Source organism: Alosa pseudoharengus, unplaced genomic scaffold (genome assembly GCF_046254945.1).
Source record: "Alosa pseudoharengus isolate Yale_2024_CS ecotype anadromous, Long Island Sound unplaced genomic scaffold, YU_APseudo_1.1 YU_APseudo_1.1_scf_8, whole genome shotgun sequence".
Classification (NCBI taxonomy): Eukaryota; Metazoa; Chordata; class Actinopteri; order Clupeiformes; family Clupeidae; genus Alosa; species Alosa pseudoharengus.
In genome coordinates, this window is record NW_027468870.1 from 6,941,704 (window position 1) to 6,962,782 (window position 21,079).

Sequence of the window (21,079 nt, forward strand, 5' to 3'; positions counted from 1 at the left end):
TCTAAACGAACTGACTGACGTACTCTTGGGAGGACGCGGACAGACGCCTCCATCACAGACCGTGCCTGCGCTCGGTCGGTCGTTCGCGCGGTCCACCTGATTCCCTCGCTCCCCTCAGATGTGGGCGACGGGTCTATTTGTGGAAACACGCATGACGTCATTTCTCAAGCGCAAACCCTTCCCACAGCTCGAGAAGAATTCAATTTAGCGCGAGAGGTAATGTGCTTTTCCTCCCTGTAACGCAGCTGTGTGTGTGTGTGTGTGTGTGTGTGTATCACAGAATGAGGACAAGGATGCACACACATACCTTAGGGAACGCGGTAGCATCTTTGAACACTAATATACACATGAAGCGGAATTCATTTAGGGGATTTACTCACGAGCATCTGTATCTAGACGACCTGTCAGTAGCCTATCTGCTGTGATATTAAATGATGAAATCGTTCACATTATTTTATACAACAAAATTTAACACAAGGAGCAAATGCCTATATGAGTACCGGCGGTCCGTGGTACCCTCCGGAGGGGGTGGTCGGCTGGCGTCGGCTCAGTCGTATCCTATAGCCTCCGATGAGTGTGACGCAAAAAGATGGGGATCCACCACTCCAGGACCTCGGGTGGGCACGCGGACGCGGGGATGCAGGGAGGAGGAGGGGTGAATGGGAGGCTCGCGGTGAATGAAAAAGCGTTTGCGATGCGATACCACAACTCCGTCGAGATATTGTGCGTAAAGGATATCACATTAAAAGTTACAAGTCTAACTGAGATCAGAGGAATAATGAGGTTTTTTTTTTTTAACAAGAGAAGGTGAGACATTTTAAATAACCTAGGCTATATCCCCAAGAGCGACGCTTCACATAGGGGTATACCCCACTACTGGCTGCAGCCATCACTTGCTTGACTGATCTACTGTGTTCTGACAGAGCTGAGGCAGAGACTGTATTGAACTCTGTAAGATGCTGCGGACTCAGACGGCCATAAAGCCGCGGCTTCATTCGGTACACTTCATCAGACTGACCGCGAGCAAAAGGAGAGTAGGACACTTTTCACCAAACGAAACTCGTTATGGGTCAGGCACAAGTTCATGTTTTCGCTACAAACAGCGACTGTTTGTAGTGGCCAACAGACCACATCTACTTTCATTTCGTGTTATCACTTCTTTTTGTGTGTTGACCTTAATCTTGAGGTTTAGCTTGTAATGTGTCGGTAACGTCTAGGAAAGAAACTACAGTGAAGGTTATAATAAAATTGGATTGGTACTTAACTATTTGCACAGGTGCTGAAGACACAGGTCGATGCACTCTCCCTCCACTTCGTCCTCCGATATGAGATCCGACAAAGGGCGCATCGGGAGCGGCTGGTCCTCCTGCAGCGGGGGCCTCATCTCCCGGAGGAAGAGCTCCAGGAACCTTCGGAAGGTTTTCTCCTCGTTGCCAGAGCCGGACATCGCTTCTCATTCCTGGGGACACAAGAGGCAGCACGAACCGGGTCCGGAGAGAAGTCTACTTTGAATTGCAGGCTGGATATTGCTCGCTCTCTCTCTCTCTCTCTCCGAAGTTGCGCGAGTAGGGAAGCGCGCGCGCGAGAGAGAAGCCACGATTCGCGATAATCACAGGAGAGAGGGGGTGGGTGGATGGATGGCGGTGACGTAGGATCAGGGAGGCCGGAATAAGGGAGCGGGAGGAAACAGAAAATAGAAAGCCGTCACGCTATGCCGTCAGAGGCTCGGGCACGCGCGCGCCAAGGAATGCAGCGTTCGCCGCGGTGGGTCGGCTAGTGTGACTTCTCGCCTGCGTGCGCGCTCCTGAGTGAAAAAATAAGAGAGAGGCTCCGCTGTTGACAGGCAAAGCAGCATAAAATAAGAAAAAAGGCGCGTCGCCCCGGCAGCCGCTGTCTAAAGAGGGTCTCCTCTCCTCCTTGAATGTGCTGACATCACACCTCGGTGTGACGCAAACCGCTCCTGACCTTAACTGCTTGTTCTTCTTTACAGAAACGTGGAATAAAGTATTTGGTTAGTATGCAAGGCAGAATTACCAAGGTCACTGTAATCCTTTTTGGATAAATAACATCTTATTTCTCCCAGTCTTTAAAAGGGATTTTGCACAAGGCAGCCGGGTTTTAAAATATCTTTATTGACTGAACATTTTCTTTTGAGAAACACATTTATTTGGACAGGTGTGGGTAGTGGACCTGGCAGCAGCCATCCACTGACATCTAAACACGACCCCCCAGACTGTTTCGGTCGCGCTGTGACGCGCACAGGGAGGCAGAAGCGCTTATCGAGATTCTTATGGCCGCCGATATAGAGAGCAGGCTATTCTCACGCAATGGACAGAGAAGCCGACTCTCTGTGTGATTGCCGCGTCCGAGGCTCCGGAACACAAATTCTCTTATATTAATATCTCCTCTCGCTAACGATGACATAATGTTAATTGAAATGAGACCATATTTTGGCAACATCAAAAATAACCTTCCGGGCGCAGATAGAGATAAAACTTTGTGAATCATAGGCTACCTAAAAGGAGTTAAGTGATATGAATAAATAGAAAAGCTCTCAGTCAGGATTCTCGGCAATTCGCGCTCACAGCTCCATCCATAGCGCGCAGTGATGCCCCATTCTAAGCGCGTGTATATAGGACATCGGCGCTCATTCTAAAAATATCAGCTGTTGTAGATTTCAAGGCACGATCGGCATTAACTGTTTCCTCGCCAGTTTCGTGGCCTCGGTAGCCACTCTGACAGATTGGACAGACAGAGAGAGGAGCAGGTGGGTTAAATGCTGCTTAATGGCCGTTTAGAAGCGCTCTCCAGGGAAAGTGACCATCACACGTTGTACTACTACCGATGGCTAAAGGATGCTACCCACTTGCTTATGTTCAAAATTAAAAGCAAGACTCAGGGGCTGTGGACACACACACACATCCTGTTTTTGGTGTGTTCGGGTTGGCAGTATGGCCGCAGATCAAGCATCGGCCTGTAGGTATGAATACGCCCATCTGGATACCTGTGTGTCGCTTCCCTGCATGCGCAGGAGAACTCTACTGCGCAGAGCTCCTATTTCAGCACAGATGCTCCTATACTGTAGTATACTGTAGAACAGCATACTATCTGGCAGGGTGTAGTGTACTGTAGAACAGCAAACTTCTGAAACAGCTCGTCAGTCTGGTTCTGATACGGCCTACTTGCCAATGGTTCTGGTCTGATTCTCTTCTGGCTCTGGACCTTCTGACTGCCTCTGGCACATCTCCATCCATCAGAAGACCTGTGGATCGTGTGGCCCGGTTTCAGTGACGCACCTCTTTGTAAACTACCCATGCGTGCGCTCTGAGGGCCAGACGGCGGGGCACAGGAGAGAGGGATAGAGGATACTGAGGGAGAAAGAGAGAGAGGGAGAGAGAGAGAGAGGCAGACTGCCTGCAGAATTGCTGTGTTGGACTGGAGATCAACCTGCTGGTCCACACCATTGTTGGCTCATGGCTGTATCAGTATCTAGCAATACATCAGCGTCTCTTGCTGGTGTCTGATGTCATAATTTGACACCGGATACATAGTATCATGCTGCATTGCTATGGTAACACACCAACACATCCACTTTCACTGTAGTTCTTCTTTATTCAATAAATCCCTCTTACACTGAACATTATACATTTTGATATATACTCAAAAAGTGTTCTCAATGTGGAACTTAAAATAAAAAACATTACAAAAGGTTTGACACTTTTAAACTCAACAGTTTTGGGTTGTTGAACTTCTGTGACACCACTTAGTACAGTGCTCTTGACAGAAACATATTTACAAAAAAAATGGGTGCTTCCTTGCTTCCTGCATCATGTGTCAGAAAATTACATGGGTGCCATGTGTCTGTCTATCCAATGAGGAAGGGCTTTGGATGGAGGCAGAAATCAAGAAGCTCTGTGATTGGCTGTCAGGATGGGAGGGGCTCCATGCGGGGCCGTTTCCTCTGCTGCACAGAGTGGGCGGGGCCTGAGGAGGTGGGTTGGGCAGTGGGGAATGGGGGAGGAGCCAGATCCCGAAATCCATCTTCCTGTGGTGGAGTGGAGACGCACAGTAAGATAATAAACAGGGCAGAATACAAAACACTCCTGCAGGGGAGTAAGTAAGTGTCTGTGACCACTGCCAATGCCTAAAATGCTGTGTTTGTTTACATGGACTCCATTTCCTAGACTGCTGTGCGCAAAGCCAATTGGAGCTAGTACTGGGCTAGGTGAGGGATCCACAGGTCAAAGGTCAGCAGGTGAGACTACTTACAGTATGTGTGTGTGTGTGTGTGTGTAATTTAAGTGTACAGGTGTGTGTGTGTGTATACAGAGGGGTATTTCACAAAGGCAGAATTAAGAAATCCAAGATAAGTGATAAAGCGAGTCGTTCTGGTCGTCGTCTGGTCATCCTAGCTCAACATGTTTCATTAGCGCCAATCCAGGATGAATAGGAGCAACTATGTCAAGCGAGGTGTAAATAATTCAGAATATGGGCGCGTTCTCATTTTTCCTCTGAAGAACCCATGGCTGGAATTAAAAAAGACACAGAAAGTCACACAAAGTGACCAACCACTTTTAATGTATAGGTATAAGCTTGGTCTCTGCATTCATCCCATCCGTGAATTAGTGAAACACACACAGCACACAGTGAACACACAGTGAGGTGAAGCACACACTAATCCCGGCACAGTGAGCTGCCTGCTACAGCGGCGCTCAGGGAGCAGTGAGGGGTTAGGTGCCTTGTTCAAGGGCACTTCAGCCGTGGATGTGGGCATGGAAAAGCAGTGCTCAACCACTTCCCTGCCCACATTTTTCCTACTGGTCGGGGATCGAACCGGCTACCCCTCGGTTTCAAGCCCGAAGCCCTAACCAGTAGGCCACGGCTGCCCAGTAGGCTACGGCTGCCCAGTAGGCTAAAATGCTGCCCAGTAGGCTAACAATGCTGCCCAGTAGGCCACGGCTGCCCAGTAGGCTAATAATGCTGCCCAGTAGGCTAACAATGCTGCCCAGTAGGCTAACAATGCTGCCCAGTAGGCTAACAATGAAGAAAAGTTTTTTGAATAGGAAACACGGCTGTCTCTGTAAAAGCGCGAGAGTAGGCGTGGTGGAGCACCTGAATGCAAATTTACGTATAAGTATATATACTCTTTTGATCCCGTGAGGGAAAGTATGCACCCACATGTGAGTGCTTTCTCATGTAGGCGCGTGTTGTCATTAAGAAAAGTGCTTGCAACTGATACACATACTGTAGCATGATGATATGACTTTATAGCATGATGATATGACTTTATATTGTCTTTACAACCGAATTCATTGAAAACACCTTTGACACATTGCCCTCCATTTCCAATTAACGCCTACAGTAGGCTTTTCATCAAACGTATTTGAATAAAAGAAGCAAACAGCAACTACGCTATTAATAATTATAAAGCTATCACAACTAAAATGATAACCCTATGGCATTAGGCAAACAATCAGTGGTGTTTTGTGAGCAAATACATTTAGCAGTATACAAATGGAATGCAGCTGAATTACTACTCAGGTGTGTGTGTGTGTGTGTGTGTGTAAGAAGGCTACTCACAGTGATGCGGTAAGTTACACTGTGTGTGTGTGTGTGTGTGTGTACTCACAGTGATGGGGTAAGGTACAGTGTGTGTGTGTGTGTGTGTGTCTGTGTGTGTGTGTGTGTGTGTGTGTGTGTGTACACTAACAGTGGTGCGGTAAGGTACAGTGTGTGTGTGTGTGTGTGTGTGTGTGTGTGTGTGTGTGTGTGTGTGTGTGTGTGTGTGTATTGTGTGTTAGGGCTGCACGATTATGGCCAAAATGATAATCACGATTATTTTGATCAATATTGAGATCACGATTTTTTATCACGATTATTAATTCATTTTAGTGACAAAAATATTTTTTCCCTAAACATATTGGACTTGCTATCTGGCTCACCCAAATTCTTCCCCTCACATTTACTCCCCTAAATTACTGCAAATATTGACTTGACTGTGACTTCCAAACAAATTTTTTGTGCGTGCTACTTTGTTAATATTTGGGGAACAGTGCGTAACTGCCTACCAGGAATCCTCCCAACGCTCCCCATTAGCCACTTAAGCTCTGCTTCTTGTTCATGAGTTTAATCGATTAGTCCAGGGGTGTCCAAACTTTTGACTCAAGGGCCACATTGGGTTTGGAAAATTGGCCAGCGGGCCACACACAAACAATAACAATAATAATAATAATAATAATAATAATAATAATAATAATAATAGTAACGTTTTGTATTATTTCTGTTGTAGAAAATACATTTATTAAGAAATACTGTTAATTCGATGCTGTTTAATTCATTTATAAATGGTGCACTGTCACTTTAAGACTCTTTGCCAGCTCCACTCAAATAGCCTATGGCTAGTGCTGTGCTTATGGCTATGCCCTCTCAGTTTATATCAGTAGTGGGAACTACTGTTGCCATCGCGCTCTCTCCCTCTCGTGCACGTTCAAAATGTGTTCCCAATTAAATGGAGTAGCATAATGTAGTTAGATCTCCTGCAATGGAAATATCTCGATGTAGCAAGCTGTTTTGACATTGACATTGTAAACGTTCTCTAAGGGTGTAAAGCAGTTTGTAGTAGCCTAAAGTTAACCACAACGTCGTCTATCGCTGGAAAAAATAGCGGCCTATGATAAACTAATAAATGCTTGGCGGGCCGGATTAAAGTGTGTGGCGGGCCGCAGTTTGGACACCCCTGGTTAGTCATTCGTTGATATGTTAAACACTGACGTGTAGGCTACATTTTCATTATTGTTCACTCGTTTTGAGTAGGCTGTCTTGAAACGCATATGCATTGTAGGTTGCATATGTAGCTTATAAAATACATGAATAAAATTCACTGATCCCGTTAGCTCAACTCTTATTATAGGCTATATCTGAGGAAGCAAACAAGGACTAAAAGTTAACGTGATAAAAAGGCATGTGTGGTTTACGTCAATGTGTTTCACGGTATTAGTTGAGAGCTCTGCTTTGCTTATGTTTTTGGTTAACTTCACTTGCCTGAAATCCGAAATATTTTCGAACAATGATCCGTTTCGAGGGACAAGCTCTTGGCCTTCTGCTGTTTGATTTTTGATCGTCGTTTTTTGTATAGTCTAACTAGCTTACTAATAGTTAACATAATGCTACTAGTCCACAGTGCATCCAAACTGAGCAGTGCATCAGGCTGAGCAGTGCAGGGAACAGCTGTCATTGGTAGGCTGCATGCAGGCACATGGTCAGACAGGTTTAAGGAGCGCTTAATTTGTTTTGTAGCGGAGCGTTCTATGGGTTGCCAGGTTGGTTCTATGGGTAGAGCACACATTTTTAATATCGCTCGATCACGCAAATTTGATCGTGGGAAGCCAAAATCGTGATTAAAATTCGATTAATTGTGCAGCCCTAGTGTGTGTGTGTGTATACTCACAGTGATGCGGTAAGGTACAGTGTGTGTGTGTGTGTGTATACTCACAGTGATGCGGTAAGGAACAGTGTGTGTGTGTGTGTGTGTGCGTATATACTCACAGTGATGCGGTAAGGTACAGTGTGTGTGTGTGTATACTCACAGTGATGCGGTAAGGTACAGTGTGTGTGTGTGTGTGTATACTCACAGTGATGCGGTAAGGTACAGTGTGTGTGTATGTGTGTGTGTGTATACTCACAGTGATGCGTTAAGGTACAGTGTGTGTGTGTGTGTGTGTGTGTGTAGTGCAGTGTTTCTCAAACTTTTTTTCTGGGGACCCACTTTTTAAAAATGACAGACTATCGCGACCCAACTCGTGACTGTGGTAGTTAACAAACTAGATAAGTGGTTCTCAAACTGTTTCTTTCATTCCCGACTTTGATCAAGGGGGCATTCTCGAGCCCCACCTGTCCCTCATCGCTCTAAGAAAGTGGTAGGTCAAGCTTAAAATTGTCAAATTTATTGAAATAATGACAAGTTCTAAATATATCCTCTTCAACAGAGTTAAAATCAGCTGGTGCTGCAGATATAATAATAAATAAATACATAACACACATATTTCTGTTTTCCAGCAACTTATTAGGAAGCATAGGCCATTTTACAGCATTGTACAATATATTCAATGAAATACCAACATGCTGCATTAAATGGATCCATAATCCAGTCATACTGAGCACTGCTGGTTGGGAAATATTTTTTAAATAAACTTTGCAGGGATGTGATGTAGGCCTACTGTTTAATACCAATCCCAATCAGACGTTTCAGCGATTTCGCTCAGAAATCTCAAAGGCACGATCAAGGCGCCTGTCCCATACTCAAGTTTTTTTGGTGAATGCAGTAATCTTATTTGCTAGGTGAGGTAGGTGCTTGTCTTTGCCTTGTAACTGGACATTTAACTCAAATGTATCGCTAAGATATATCAAATATATCGCTAAGATAGGCCAGCTTCGTCAAGAAATGTTCATTAGTGAACGTGCTTGCAGATTCAAACATGCGCTCTTCCTCCAAGAAGAGGCGACTCAGAGCTCAAACACGCGCGACAGCACTTTACCTCGGGAAAGCCACCTTGCCTCGCTGTGAAACAGTACAGCCTTTTGGTCAGCTACCATTTCTTCGCAAAGTGCGGAGAATAGACGCGCTTTTAAGGGCCGGGTCTTGATGAAATTCACCACTCTCACAACAACGTTCAAAATCTCATGTAGGTCGGGACTAACTAAGCTGCCTTGACACGAGCGCTTCCCTGTGAATAACACAGTGCGTCCATTGCGCACCGGGGGCTACCTGGGCCCAGGCTACAGATAAATAAAAAAAATAATAAATAAACTCCTGTTTTTCACGTCAGTTCGCGCCCCACCTGGCTTGTCTCTGCGACCCACAGTTTGAGAAACGCTGGTGTAGTGTGTGGTGTATACTCACAGTGATGCGGTAAGGTACAGTGTGTGTGTGTGTGTGTGTGTGTAGTGTGTGTGTGTGTGTGTGTGTGTGTGTGTGTGTGTGTGTGTGTGTGTGTGTGTGTTTGTGTGTGTGTGTGTGTGTATGTGTGTGTGTGTGTGTATACTCACAGTGATGCGGTAAGGTATAGTAGCCTCCATCTGACTGGGTGACTTATAAATAGATGCCAATCTGAGAAGAGAAAACATATCTTATAAAGACACAACACACACACACACACACACACAGTTAATATATCCTTTCAACAAGGCCAGCGGAAAACTGCAAAGAGAGAAAGAGAGAGAGTGAGAGAGAGAGACCCTAACTGCCCCTAACGGCCACCAAGAAAGAGAGGGATTTATTTGGACTATAAAGGAGTGATTACAGAGGGAGAGAAAAGAAGGAGAGCGATGGGTGTGTGTTTGTAAGTGTGTGTGTGATGGTGGGTGTGTGTTTGTAAGTGTGTGTGATGGTGGTGGTTGTGTGTTTGTAAGTGTGTGTGATGGTGGGTGTGTGTTTGTAAGTGTGTGTGATGGTGGGTGTGTGTTTGTAAGTGTGTGTGTGATGGTGGGTGTGTGTTTGTAAGTGTGTGTGTGATGGTGGTTGTGTGTTTGTAAGTGTGTGTGTGATGGTGGTTGTGTGTTTGTAAGTGTGTGTGTGATGGTGGTGGTTGTGTGTTTGTAAGTGTGTGTGTGATGGTGGTTGTGTGTTTGTAAGTGTGTGTGTGATGGTGGTTGTGTGTTTGTAAGTGTGTGTGTGTGATGGTGGTTGTGTGTTTGTAAGTGTGATGGTGGGTGTGTGTTTGTAAGTGTGTGTGATGGTGGTTGTGTGTTTGTAAGTGTGTGTGTGTGATGGTGGTTGTGTGTTTGTAAGTGTGTGTGATGGTGGTTGTGTGTTTGTAAGTGTGTGTGTGATGGGTGTGTGTTTGTAAGTGTGTGTGATGGTGGTGGTTGTGTGTTTGTAAGTGTGTGTGTGATGGTGGTGGTTGTGTGTTTGTAAGTGTGTGTGATGGTGGTGGTTGTGTGTTTGTAAGTGTGTGTGTGATGGTGGTTGTGTGTTTGTAAGTGTGTGTGTGATGGTGGGTGTGTGTTTGTAAGTGTGTGTGTGATGGGTGTGTGTTTGTAAGTGTGTGTGATGGTGGTTGTGTGTTTGTAAGTGTGTGTCTGATGGTGGTTGTGTGTTTGTAAGTGTGTGTGATGGTGGTGGTTGTGTGTTTGTAAGTGTGTGTGTGATGGTGGGTGTGTGTTTGTAAGTGTGTGTGATGGTGGTTGTGTGTTTGTAAGTGTGTGTGTGATGGTGGTGTTGTGTGTTTGTAAGTGTGTGTGATGGTGGTGGTTGTGTGTTTGTAAGTGTGTGTGTGATGGTGGTTGTGTGTTTGTAAGTGTGTGTGTGATGGTGGGTGTGTGTTTGTAAGTGTGTGTGATGGTGGTGGTTGTGTGTTTGTAAGTGTGTGTGTGATGGTGGGTGTGTGTTTGTAAGTGTGTGTGTGATGGTGGGTGTGTGTTTGTAAGTGTGTGTGTGATGGTGGTGGTTGTGTGTTTGTAAGTGTGTGTGTGATGGTGGTTGTGTGTTTGTAAGTGTGTGTGTGATGGTGGTTGTGTGTTTGTAAGTGTGTGTGATGGTGGTGGTTGTGTGTTTGTAAGTGTGTGTGATGGTGGTTGTGTGTTTGTAAGTGTGTGTGTGATGGTGGTGGGTGTGTGTTTGTAAGTGTGTGTGTGATGGTGGTTGTGTGTTTGTAAGTGTGTGTGTGATGGTGGTTGTGTGTTTGTAAGTGTGTGTGATGGTGGTTGTGTGTTTGTAAGTGTGTGTGTGATGGTGGGTGTGTGTTTGTAAGTGTGTGTGTGATGGTGGTGGTTGTGTGTTTGTAAGTGTGTGTGTGATGGTGGTTGTGTGTTTGTAAGTGTGTGTGTGATGGTGGTGGTTGTGTGTTTGTAAGTGTGTGTGTGATGGTGGTTGTGTGTTTGTAAGTGTGTGTGTGATGGTGGTGGGTGTGTGTTTGTAAGTGTGTGTGTGATGGTGGTTGTATGTTTGTAAGTGTGTGTGATGGTGGTTGTGTGTTTGTAAGTGTGTGTGATGGTGGTGGGTGTGTGTTTGTAAGTGTGTGTGTGATGGTGGTGGGTGTGTGTTTGTAAGTGTGTGTGATGGTGGTGGGTGTGTGTTTGTAAGTGTGTGTGTGATGGTGGTTGTGTGTTTGTAAGTGTGTGTGTGATGGTGGTTGTATGTTTGTAAGTGTGTGTGTGATGGTGGTTGTGTGTTTGTAAGTGTGTGTGTGATGGGTGTGTGTTTGTAAGTGTGTGTGATGGTGGTTGTGTGTTTGTAAGTGTGTGTGTGATGGTGGTGGTTGTGTGTTTGTAAGTGTGTGTGATGGTGGTGGTTGTGTGTTTGTAAGTGTGTGTGTGATGGTGGTTGTGTGTTTGTAAGTGTGTGTGTGATGGTGGGTGTGTGTTTGTAAGTGTGTGTGTGATGGGTGTGTGTTTGTAAGTGTGTGTGATGGTGGTTGTGTGTTTGTAAGTGTGTGTCTGATGGTGGTTGTGTGTTTGTAAGTGTGTGTGATGGTGGTGGTTGTGTGTTTGTAAGTGTGTGTGTGATGGTGGGTGTGTGTTTGTAAGTGTGTGTGATGGTGGTTGTGTGTTTGTAAGTGTGTGTGTGATGGTGGTGGTTGTGTGTTTGTAAGTGTGTGTGATGGTGGTGGTTGTGTGTTTGTAAGTGTGTGTGTGATGGTGGTTGTGTGTTTGTAAGTGTGTGTGTGATGGTGGGTGTGTGTTTGTAAGTGTGTGTGATGGTGGTGGTTGTGTGTTTGTAAGTGTGTGTGTGATGGTGGGTGTGTGTTTGTAAGTGTGTGTGTGATGGTGGGTGTGTGTTTGTAAGTGTGTGTGTGATGGTGGTGGTTGTGTGTTTGTAAGTGTGTGTGTGATGGTGGTTGTGTGTTTGTAAGTGTGTGTGTGATGGTGGGTGTGTGTTTGTAAGTGTGTGTGATGGTGGTGGGTGTGTGTTTGTAAGTGTGTGTGTGATGGTGGTTGTGTGTTTGTAAGTGTGTGTGTGATGGTGGTTGTGTGTTTGTAAGTGTGTGTGATGGTGGTTGTGTGTTTGTAAGTGTGTGTGTGATGGTGGGTGTGTGTTTGTAAGTGTGTGTGTGATGGTGGTGGTTGTGTGTTTGTAAGTGTGTGTGTGATGGTGGTTGTGTGTTTGTAAGTGTGTGTGTGATGGTGGTGGTTGTGTGTTTGTAAGTGTGTGTGTGATGGTGGTTGTGTGTTTGTAAGTGTGTGTGTGATGGTGGTGGGTGTGTGTTTGTAAGTGTGTGTGTGATGGTGGTTGTATGTTTGTAAGTGTGTGTGATGGTGGTTGTGTGTTTGTAAGTGTGTGTGATGGTGGTGGGTGTGTGTTTGTAAGTGTGTGTGTGATGGTGGTGGGTGTGTGTTTGTAAGTGTGTGTGATGGTGGTGGGTGTGTGTTTGTAAGTGTGTGTGTGATGGTGGTTGTGTGTTTGTAAGTGTGTGTGTGATGGTGGTTGTATGTTTGTAAGTGTGTGTGTGATGGTGGTTGTGTGTTTGTAAGTGTGTGTGTGATGGTGGTTGTGTGTTTGTAAGTGTGTGTGTGATGGTGGTTGTGTGTTTGTAAGTGTGTGTGTGATGGTGGTTGTGTGTTTGTAAGTGTGTGTGATGGTGGTGGTTGTGTGTTTGTAAGTGTGTGTGTGATGGTGGGTGTGTGTTTGTAAGTGTGTGTGTGATGGTGGTTGTGTGTTTGTAAGTGTGTGTGTGATGGTGGTTGTGTGTTTGTAAGTGTGTGTGATGGTGGGTGTGTGTTTGTAAGTGTGTGTGTGATGGTGGGTGTGTGTTTGTAAGTGTGTGTGATGGTGGGTGTGTGTTTGTAAGTGTGTGTGATGGTGGTGGTTGTGTGTTTGTAAGTGTGTGTGATGGTGGTGGTTGTGTGTTTGTAAGTGTGTGTGTGATGGTGGGTGTGTGTTTGTAAGTGTGTGTGATGGTGGGTGTGTGTTTGTAAGTGTGTGTGATGGTGGGTGTGTGTTTGTAAGTGTGTGTGTGATGGTGGGTGTGTGTTTGTAAGTGTGTGTGATGGTGGGTGTGTGTTTGTAAGTGTGTGTGATGGTGGTGGGTGTGTGTTTGTAAGTGTGTGTGTGATGGTGGTGGTTGTGTGTTTGTAAGTGTGTGTGTGATGGTGGGTGTGTGTTTGTAAGTGTGTGTGATGGTGGTGGTTGTGTGTTTGTAAGTGTGTGTGTGATGGTGGGTGTGTGTTTGTAAGTGTGTGTGATGGTGGTGGGTGTGTGTTTGTAAGTGTGTGTGATGGTGGTGGTTGTGTGTTTGTAAGTGTGTGTGATGGTGGTTGTGTGTTTGTAAGTGTGTGTGATGGTGGTGGTTGTGTGTTTGTAAGTGTGTGTGTGATGGTGGTGGTTGTGTGTTTGTAAGTGTGTGTGTGATGGTGGTTGTGTGTTTGTAAGTGTGTGTGTGATGGTGGTTGTATGTTTGTAAGTGTGTGTGTGATGGTGGTTGTGTGTTTGTAAGTGTGTGTGTGATGGTGGTTGTGTGTTTGTAAGTGTGTGTGTGATGGTGGTTGTGTGTTTGTAAGTGTGTGTGTGATGGTGGTTGTGTGTTTGTAAGTGTGTGTGATGGTGGTGGTTGTGTGTTTGTAAGTGTGTGTGTGATGGTGGTTGTGTGTTTGTAAGTGTGTGTGTGATGGTGGTGGTTGTGTGTTTGTAAGTGTGTGTGTGATGGTGGGTGTGTGTTTGTAAGTGTGTGTGTGATGGTGGTTGTGTGTTTGTAAGTGTGTGTGTGATGGTGGTTGTATGTTTGTAAGTGTGTGTCTGATGGTGGTGGTTGTGTGTTTGTAAGTGTGTGTGTGATGGTGGGTGTGTGTTTGTAAGTGTGTGTGATGGTGGTGGGTGTGTGTTTGTAAGTGTGTGTGATGGTGGTGGTTGTGTGTTTGTAAGTGTGTGTGTGATGGTGGTTGTGTGTTTGTAAGTGTGTGTGATGGTGGTGGTTGTGTGTTTGTAAGTGTGTGTGTGATGGTGGTGGTTGTGTGTTTGTAAGTGTGTGTGTGATGGTGGTTGTGTGTTTGTAAGTGTGTGTGTGATGGTGGTTGTATGTTTGTAAGTGTGTGTGTGATGGTGGTTGTGTGTTTGTAAGTGTGTGTGTGATGGTGGGTGTGTGTTTGTAAGTGTGTGTGTGATGGTGGTTGTGTGTTTGTAAGTGTGTGTATGGTGGGTGTGTGTTTGTAAGTGTGTGTGTGATGGTGGGTGTGTGTTTGTAAGTGTGTGTGTGATGGTGGTGGTTGTGTGTTTGTAAGTGTGTGTGTGATGGTGGGTGTGTGTTTGTAAGTGTGTGTGTGATGGTGGGTGTGTGTTTGTAAGTGTGTGTGTGATGGTGGGTGTGTGTGGGGTGCGGGGGGGTTAAAGATGTCCAGCGCTGCAGACTGACCGGAAGACATGTACATTATGATTATACCCATCCATACTACACACCCACTGCAAAGAGAACCAATCCATCACACACTGATACTGGGATGTGTGTGTGTGTGTGAGAGAGAGAGGAGAGTGCTGTACATTTAGAGACTCAGTATTACACACACACACACACACACACTAGAGATGCGCGGTTCGCGGTTACAGCCGCGGACTCCGCGGTTAAACCGCGGATCGGGCGGATGACGTGAAGAAATATAATATTTTAATTAAATTCGGGCGGGTGGCGGTTGAACCAATCAAATGAAAAAAATATAGCCTATACATTGTTAAATTGTGTTACCTACATCCGAAAAAAACAAGCACACTTTGAAATATTCAAATTTTCCTCAGGCAGTTTGGCCTAGTTGCTTATATGCATGCTGCTTTGTTTATCTATCAGAGACGGTGTTGCGGAATTGGTGTATTCCGATGTTTCACTGAGCAACCCCTCACGCACGCACGCATGCACACACACACACACACACACACACACTAAAGGTAACAAAGTTTAAATTAAGTAGCCTATCGTAGCCTACCAGCATGTTTTCCTCTTCATTGTGCAATAAGAAAGTAGAATAGGCTAGTGCAAGTTGACCGATGATTCATCTCCCATGTCGCGTCTCGTTGCAGAGCCTTGGTAGGCCACTAAGCAAATCTGCAACCTATGAGCCCAGCTGCCAGTATTGGAGGAGGCCTAAACATCTTGTAGATGAGACTGACTGGGTTATTTTGTTTCGATATTATATATAAAACACATAGTCATTGTAGCCTACCATTCAGGGAATAGGCATTTAAAAGGGAAACAGATTATGGAGTGATATGACTCAGAACTGACATCGGGCAATGGCAGTGCGAGATGTTCAGAACGTAAGAGCAGCGGAAAAAAGAAGGTAAGAAAAATAGTCGGAAAACTTAGATGTGTAAGGCAAGCAAGCAAGTTTGGCGGTTGTTACTAAAAATGTGAACATGCACGTTGCACTGCTGTGCGGTGGGTTACAGTGCGTAAAGTAGCCTAATGTGAATGACTTGTTATTTTATTAAGGATTTCTTTCTTTTTGCAAAAAAAAGTACAATAGGCATTAATTAGTAGGCTAAATAGCAGCATGTTGAAATGATGTGCCAAATTGCGTTTTTTATTACAATGATAAAATTGTAGGCTACAGGCCGATGTGCGTTTTATTTGGAGACTTTTGCGAGACAGACTGAGTTTGCTGCTGATATTCTGGGGATAGGCTACAACATAGCCAATGTAGGACTTTAGCCTTTTAATATATTTGCTGCATTGGATCAGTCTTTCTAGAACAGGCAAGAGCTTTCTAGCCTCACGTCAGCAGCACCGCATCACCCATATACATTAAAACAACCAGCGGATGGCGGGCGGGTGCGGTTTTGAAACTTGGTCAAAAAACGTTAGTGCGGATGGATGGCGGATGGATGATAAGTTTTGCTATGCGGTTACGGTTGAAATAATAGCCCATCCGCGCATCTCTAACACACACACAAAAGCCCATTTGTTGATTGCGTTGGCTCTTGGAGGGTGGATCTCCAGCTCTGTCTGCAGACAACCAGCATGCCAACCCAGCACCCACGCCCAGCACCCACGCCCAGTGGCTACCGCACCCAATAACCACCTTGCCCACTGACCATGCCCACTGTAGCCCAGTGGCTACCGCACCCAATAACCACCATGCCCACTGGCTACCGCACCCAATAACCGCCATGCCCACTGTAGCCCAGTGGCTACCGCACCCAATAACCGCCATGCCCACTGTAGCCCAGTATGCTAACCCAACCGCCAGACACACAAACAAACACACACGCGCGCGCGCACACACACACGCACACACGCACGCGCACACGCACACGCACACGCACACGCACACGCACACGCACACGCACACGCACACGCACACACACACACACAGATCTGTGAAAATGAGGTCATTATTTTTTTGCTGACTGCCAGAGGGGAGAGGTGAAAGGTGGTAGTGTAGGGGTCAGAGGTTACCTCTGGGTTCCCTCCCAGTGCAGAATGAGTCTCTGTGTGGCTGCATGCCCCCAGCTCTCACCTGCAGATGGACAGACAGAGTGACACACACACACACACACACACACACACACACACACACACACACACACACACACACACACACACACACACACACACACACACACACACACACACACACACACACACACACACACACACACACATACGCACAGGCACAGACATACACACAAACACACAACAGATAGAGGGAGATCAATGAAGTAAAAGGAATATGGTTATGGGATTTGGCAGAACAATAATGAGATTGATTGATTATATTCTCTCTCACATACATACACACACGCACGCATCCGCACACACAGACAACAGGATCACAGAGCTGTTTAAATGTTGTTTATAACTCCTTACCCAGGGCTGGGATGAGTTTGGACTGCCCATTCCACACCTTAGTGGTCATCTGATTGGTGAGAACAACCTGAAAATGAAGCAGGGTTTGCTTAATGTGTTTGTATTTGAAGCGGGGTTTGCTTAATGTGTTTGTATCTGAAGCAGGGTTTGCTTAATGTGTTTGTCTGAAGCAGGGTTGTGTTTGTATCTGAAGCAGGGTTTGCTTAATGTGTTTGTGATAATCGTAATCAAGTTGAATCGAATGATCAGTGATGATTAACACCTCTAGTATGCGTGTGTTTATGTGCGTGTGTGTGCATGTGTGTGTGAGTATGCGTGTGTGTGCATCTCATACCGCTACGTTGTGCTCTGTGGCTAGCTGTATGAGTTGTTGGGCTAGCCCATTAAGGAGGCGGGTCCTCTGGGAGAAATCCTCAAAGTCGTGCCGGAATGGGAAGGCAATGCTGTCAATCACCACCAGCTGGACCTATCACACAATAAGAGATAGCTGGGCCAATCGGACTGGAGGACCTGGGTGAGTGAGTGTGTGTGTGTGTGTGTGTCATACCTCTGGGTGTTTGGTCAGGAAGTCAGGGAGGAGGTAACAGCGGGCCAACAGCTCCACATAGTCATGACAACGGACAAGTGAGAGGCGAGAGAGGATGTTTTCAACGGTGAAGTCCTTCAAGGCTGCCTGTTGCTCTGCACACACACACACACACAGCATAGGTAGTGAGCGCACACACACACACGCACACACACACAGCATAGGTAGTGAGCGCACACACACACACGCACACACACACAGCATAGGTAGTGAGCGCGCACACACACACACACACACAGCTCTTTCAGTTTTTAAGCATTTAACACACAGACACAAACCACTCTGCCACACTGTTGTACTAAGCCACCAGTCTGCCTTCTGCACCAGGAACCTGCCATCGGTACACACACACACACACACACTCCTGTGTCATACCAGCATCCTGAGTGACCACTCTGCAGTGCTCCACAGCTGCGTGTGCCATATCAGCTGCCCTCTGCACCAGGAAGCTTCCCTCTGTGTCTACGTAGAGTGCCCGACCCCCCCGTCCTCCAAAACACACTGGGATCTGCACGTCCACTGCCAACTGCAGACTGGACACACACACACACACACACACACACACACACACACACACACACACACACACACACACACACACACACACACACACACACACACACACACACACACACACACACACACACAGGGAAGATAAGAGATTTAACCTCACACACACCGGTGTAATCGGGTGCGATCAAACGGTGCGATCAAATTAGCATAACATACGCGAACGTTTTTGCGAACGTTTGCAAACATGTTTCTGTTTGCCTTGAGTTTTTTGGTGAATGTTTGCAATTTGCAAAAAGTCTTCGGAGGTATTTCTCTGAACGTACAGTGGAGCTGGACGTGGGCTTGATGGAGGTAACAATGCAATTAACGTTACAATGGAATGTTAACACCAAATCGTTCAAATTTAACTGTTTAGAAAAAACATGTTCATCTCAAGCGTTCGCCAATGTTTGCCAAACTTGAACACACCTCAGGGCTGTGTCTTCACGACCCCAGGACCTCAATACACATATGCGCACACACACACACTCACACACACACACACACACACACACACTCACCATAGTTGTGTCTTCCCCACACCAGGAGCTCAATACACATATGCACACACACACACACACACACACACACACTCACACACACACTCACCATAGTTGTGTCTTCCCCACCCCAGGACCTCAATGCACACAGGCACACTCACACTCACCATAGTTGTGTCTTCCCCACCCCAGGACCTCAATGCACACAGGCACACTCACACACACACACACAAACTCACCATAGTTGTGTCTTCCCCACCCCAGGAGCTCCACACACCTCCGTGGTCTTCCCAACGGGAACCCCTCCCCCCAGGGCGGAGTCCAGGGCGGAGCAGAAGGTTATGATGTCACCCAGAGCATGCTCCTTCTGCAGAAGCTGCAGCGCAGTGAGTCCGCCACTCACAGCACCGGCCCCGCCCGCATGGCTAGCCACACCCGCCCCATCATCAGAGCGCAAAGTCTGCAGCACCTCTAGCGCCTCCTCCTGGGAGATGCCTGCCTCTGCAAGCAACACACACAACACAAGTACTAAACATCAGAACATAACACATGACCACAGGAACACATCAGTGGGCAGTCGTGGACTACTGGTTAGGGCTTTAGGCTTGGATCCGAAGGATTGCCGGTTCGATCCCCGACCAGTGGGAACGGCAGAAGTGCCCTTGAGCAAGGCACCTAACCCCTCACTGCTCCCCAAGCACCGCTGTAGCAAAGCAGCTCACTACTCCGGGTTAGTGTGTGCTTAACCTCACTGTGTGTTCACTGTGTGCTCTGTGTGTTCCAAATTCCTTGTATAGAAACCTTACGATTTACATTTACATTTACATTATCACATTAAACAAACATGACCACAACAACACATCATAACATAATGCAAACAGAAGACCACAATAACATAACGCAATAACACATCATCATAACATAACGCAAACAGATGATCACTGTAAGACATCATCACATACGCCTAACATGACCTCATGAACACAAGATCATAACATAACATAACTCAACAATACATTCTCTTCAGCACGACAGAGTACCACCTAATGACCCAACTACCAACCACATGAGATACTCTGCAAGGGAACACAAAGTAACCCCTCAGAGTTGTCATGGACTTTGCATGTTAGATGTTTAAACGACAGACATTTTATTAGCGGAATATGTATAATATGCTTTGTATAAAATATCCCTTGATACACAATAACAAGTTACAGACGGTGACTACTGAGAATGAGTAAAAATCACATCACATCACATGTTCAACTACAATAACACTTTCTACCTGTTAAAGACACTGGAACAGTGTGTAGCGCATGACGGACCCGTCAGTTCTGCGACCCAACGTGTTACCACTGTTCCCTGACCCATCTCTCATATCAGTTGACCTTTAGGATGGGGATGGGGATGACGAGGCACTATGCAAGACAAGTCAACAAACCACTGTGGCATGTGAATGGTAACGTTACCTTTGCAGAGTTGGAGTGGTCGCAAATCCTTCAGGTCTGCACAGGTGTCGAACCCTGCGCTTGTGAGTTTAATTTTTACCGAGGGAGCAAGAGGCAAGCTTGCAATAGTTCTATGCATCCTGTCACATTAATGCACTATCATTCGAGTAGACAAGGACCGTCCTTTCCTGTCCTTGTCTTTCTACTCTTGGCGTTTCCAGCTAGCATGAGATGACTAGCTAACACGCTAAAGTTAAAACTTTAGTAACTTTCCCCCCCATCACACTTGACTACTCTTGTCACGCTATCGTAACTGACATGACAGTTTTCCGAAATAGTTATCGGGCGACTTGTTGGAGCACATGTGTATCTTGTAAGATCTGTCTTCTTGACACTTTGAGACACTTGACGCTTGAGGTCTTGCGATTTTGAATATGCCACTTGTGTTTTTGACCCGCCTCCTCCCTGGAAACAGGAAGTGTCGTCACTACATCTGCTTATTAAAAAGGCCTCACTCAATAATTTGGTCTACTGCCTCTTTTTAATTCCTGTATAGAAATATGCACTCATTTGTTAAATACATTTTGTAGAGTACGTGTGTGAGTGTGTGTTCGTAAGCCAATTTTATGTTTTCTTATCAAACATTTAACAAAACATTTGCTGTTGCTGCCGCTGTGTGGTGAAAGCCTGTATTACAAGTGAAACAGGCCAACAGTATGTTATTTGTATCTTTCACGTTATCTGGGTTCTCCAGCCCTTGAGCGTTCTAGGATTCGAGTCTAGCCTATTTCAGACGTCCTCCTCTCTATCTTTGGCACGAGCTCCAGGAAGCAGTTGCTCCAAGTGCTAATATGACCTTCAATTTCCAACAAACTTTAATCCAAGATCTGCTGAAGGAGGAAATTGCAAGGGGAAACACTCATTGTAGCCCACAGTTGTAAAAAAGTGCTGAAGTGCTTATTGTAACTATAAGTAAACGCCTATTACAGTGATTTGTGCATGGTTAAATGGACACAGGGGGTGTCGCACCTAGGCCTGCATGTGTGTATCATGCCAAAGAACATTCAACATCAACAATATGACTGAGCTAATGCTGAAAATGATAATGTCTGTGACAGTCAGTTGCGACCTGGTATAATTAAAGTGCTATTATTATCATAAGCCTAAGGTTAGAATATTCACAATAATAATAAAAATATATCTATG

General features: G+C 45.8%; 2 protein-coding genes across 3 annotated transcripts in view; both read right to left on the bottom strand.

The window, feature by feature from the left end:
* The window catches only part of ppm1e (protein phosphatase, Mg2+/Mn2+ dependent, 1E), a 43,937-nt gene extending 42,330 nt beyond the window's left edge, over window positions 1-1,607 (bottom strand). The window contains exon 1 of the mRNA XM_076274326.1: window positions 1,266-1,607. Within this exon, the coding sequence (XP_076130441.1) occupies window positions 1,266-1,447 (182 nt within the window). The 5' untranslated portion in view covers window positions 1,448-1,607. The remainder of the gene's footprint in view (window positions 1-1,265) is intronic.
* A 2,007-nt stretch (window positions 1,608-3,614) lies between these two features.
* rad51c (RAD51 paralog C) lies at window positions 3,615-20,319 on the bottom strand. 2 transcript variants are annotated; one of them, XM_076273820.1, is made up of 9 exons: window positions 19,895-20,319; window positions 18,665-18,926; window positions 17,749-17,906; window positions 17,335-17,468; window positions 17,122-17,253; window positions 16,788-16,854; window positions 16,377-16,437; window positions 9,046-9,106; window positions 3,615-4,045 (listed from the first exon to the last, which is right to left on the bottom strand). In XM_076273820.1, exons 1-9 carry the CDS (start codon window positions 20,010-20,012, stop codon window positions 3,926-3,928), a joined length of 1,113 nt encoding a protein of 370 aa, XP_076129935.1. In that variant the 5' UTR covers window positions 20,013-20,319; the 3' UTR covers window positions 3,615-3,925. The 2 variants fall into 2 exon arrangements, with proteins under 2 accessions (XP_076129935.1, XP_076129936.1); XM_076273821.1 differs by lacking the exon at window positions 3,615-4,045 and adding an exon at window positions 4,052-4,526.
* Window positions 20,320-21,079: the final 760 nt, after the last annotated feature.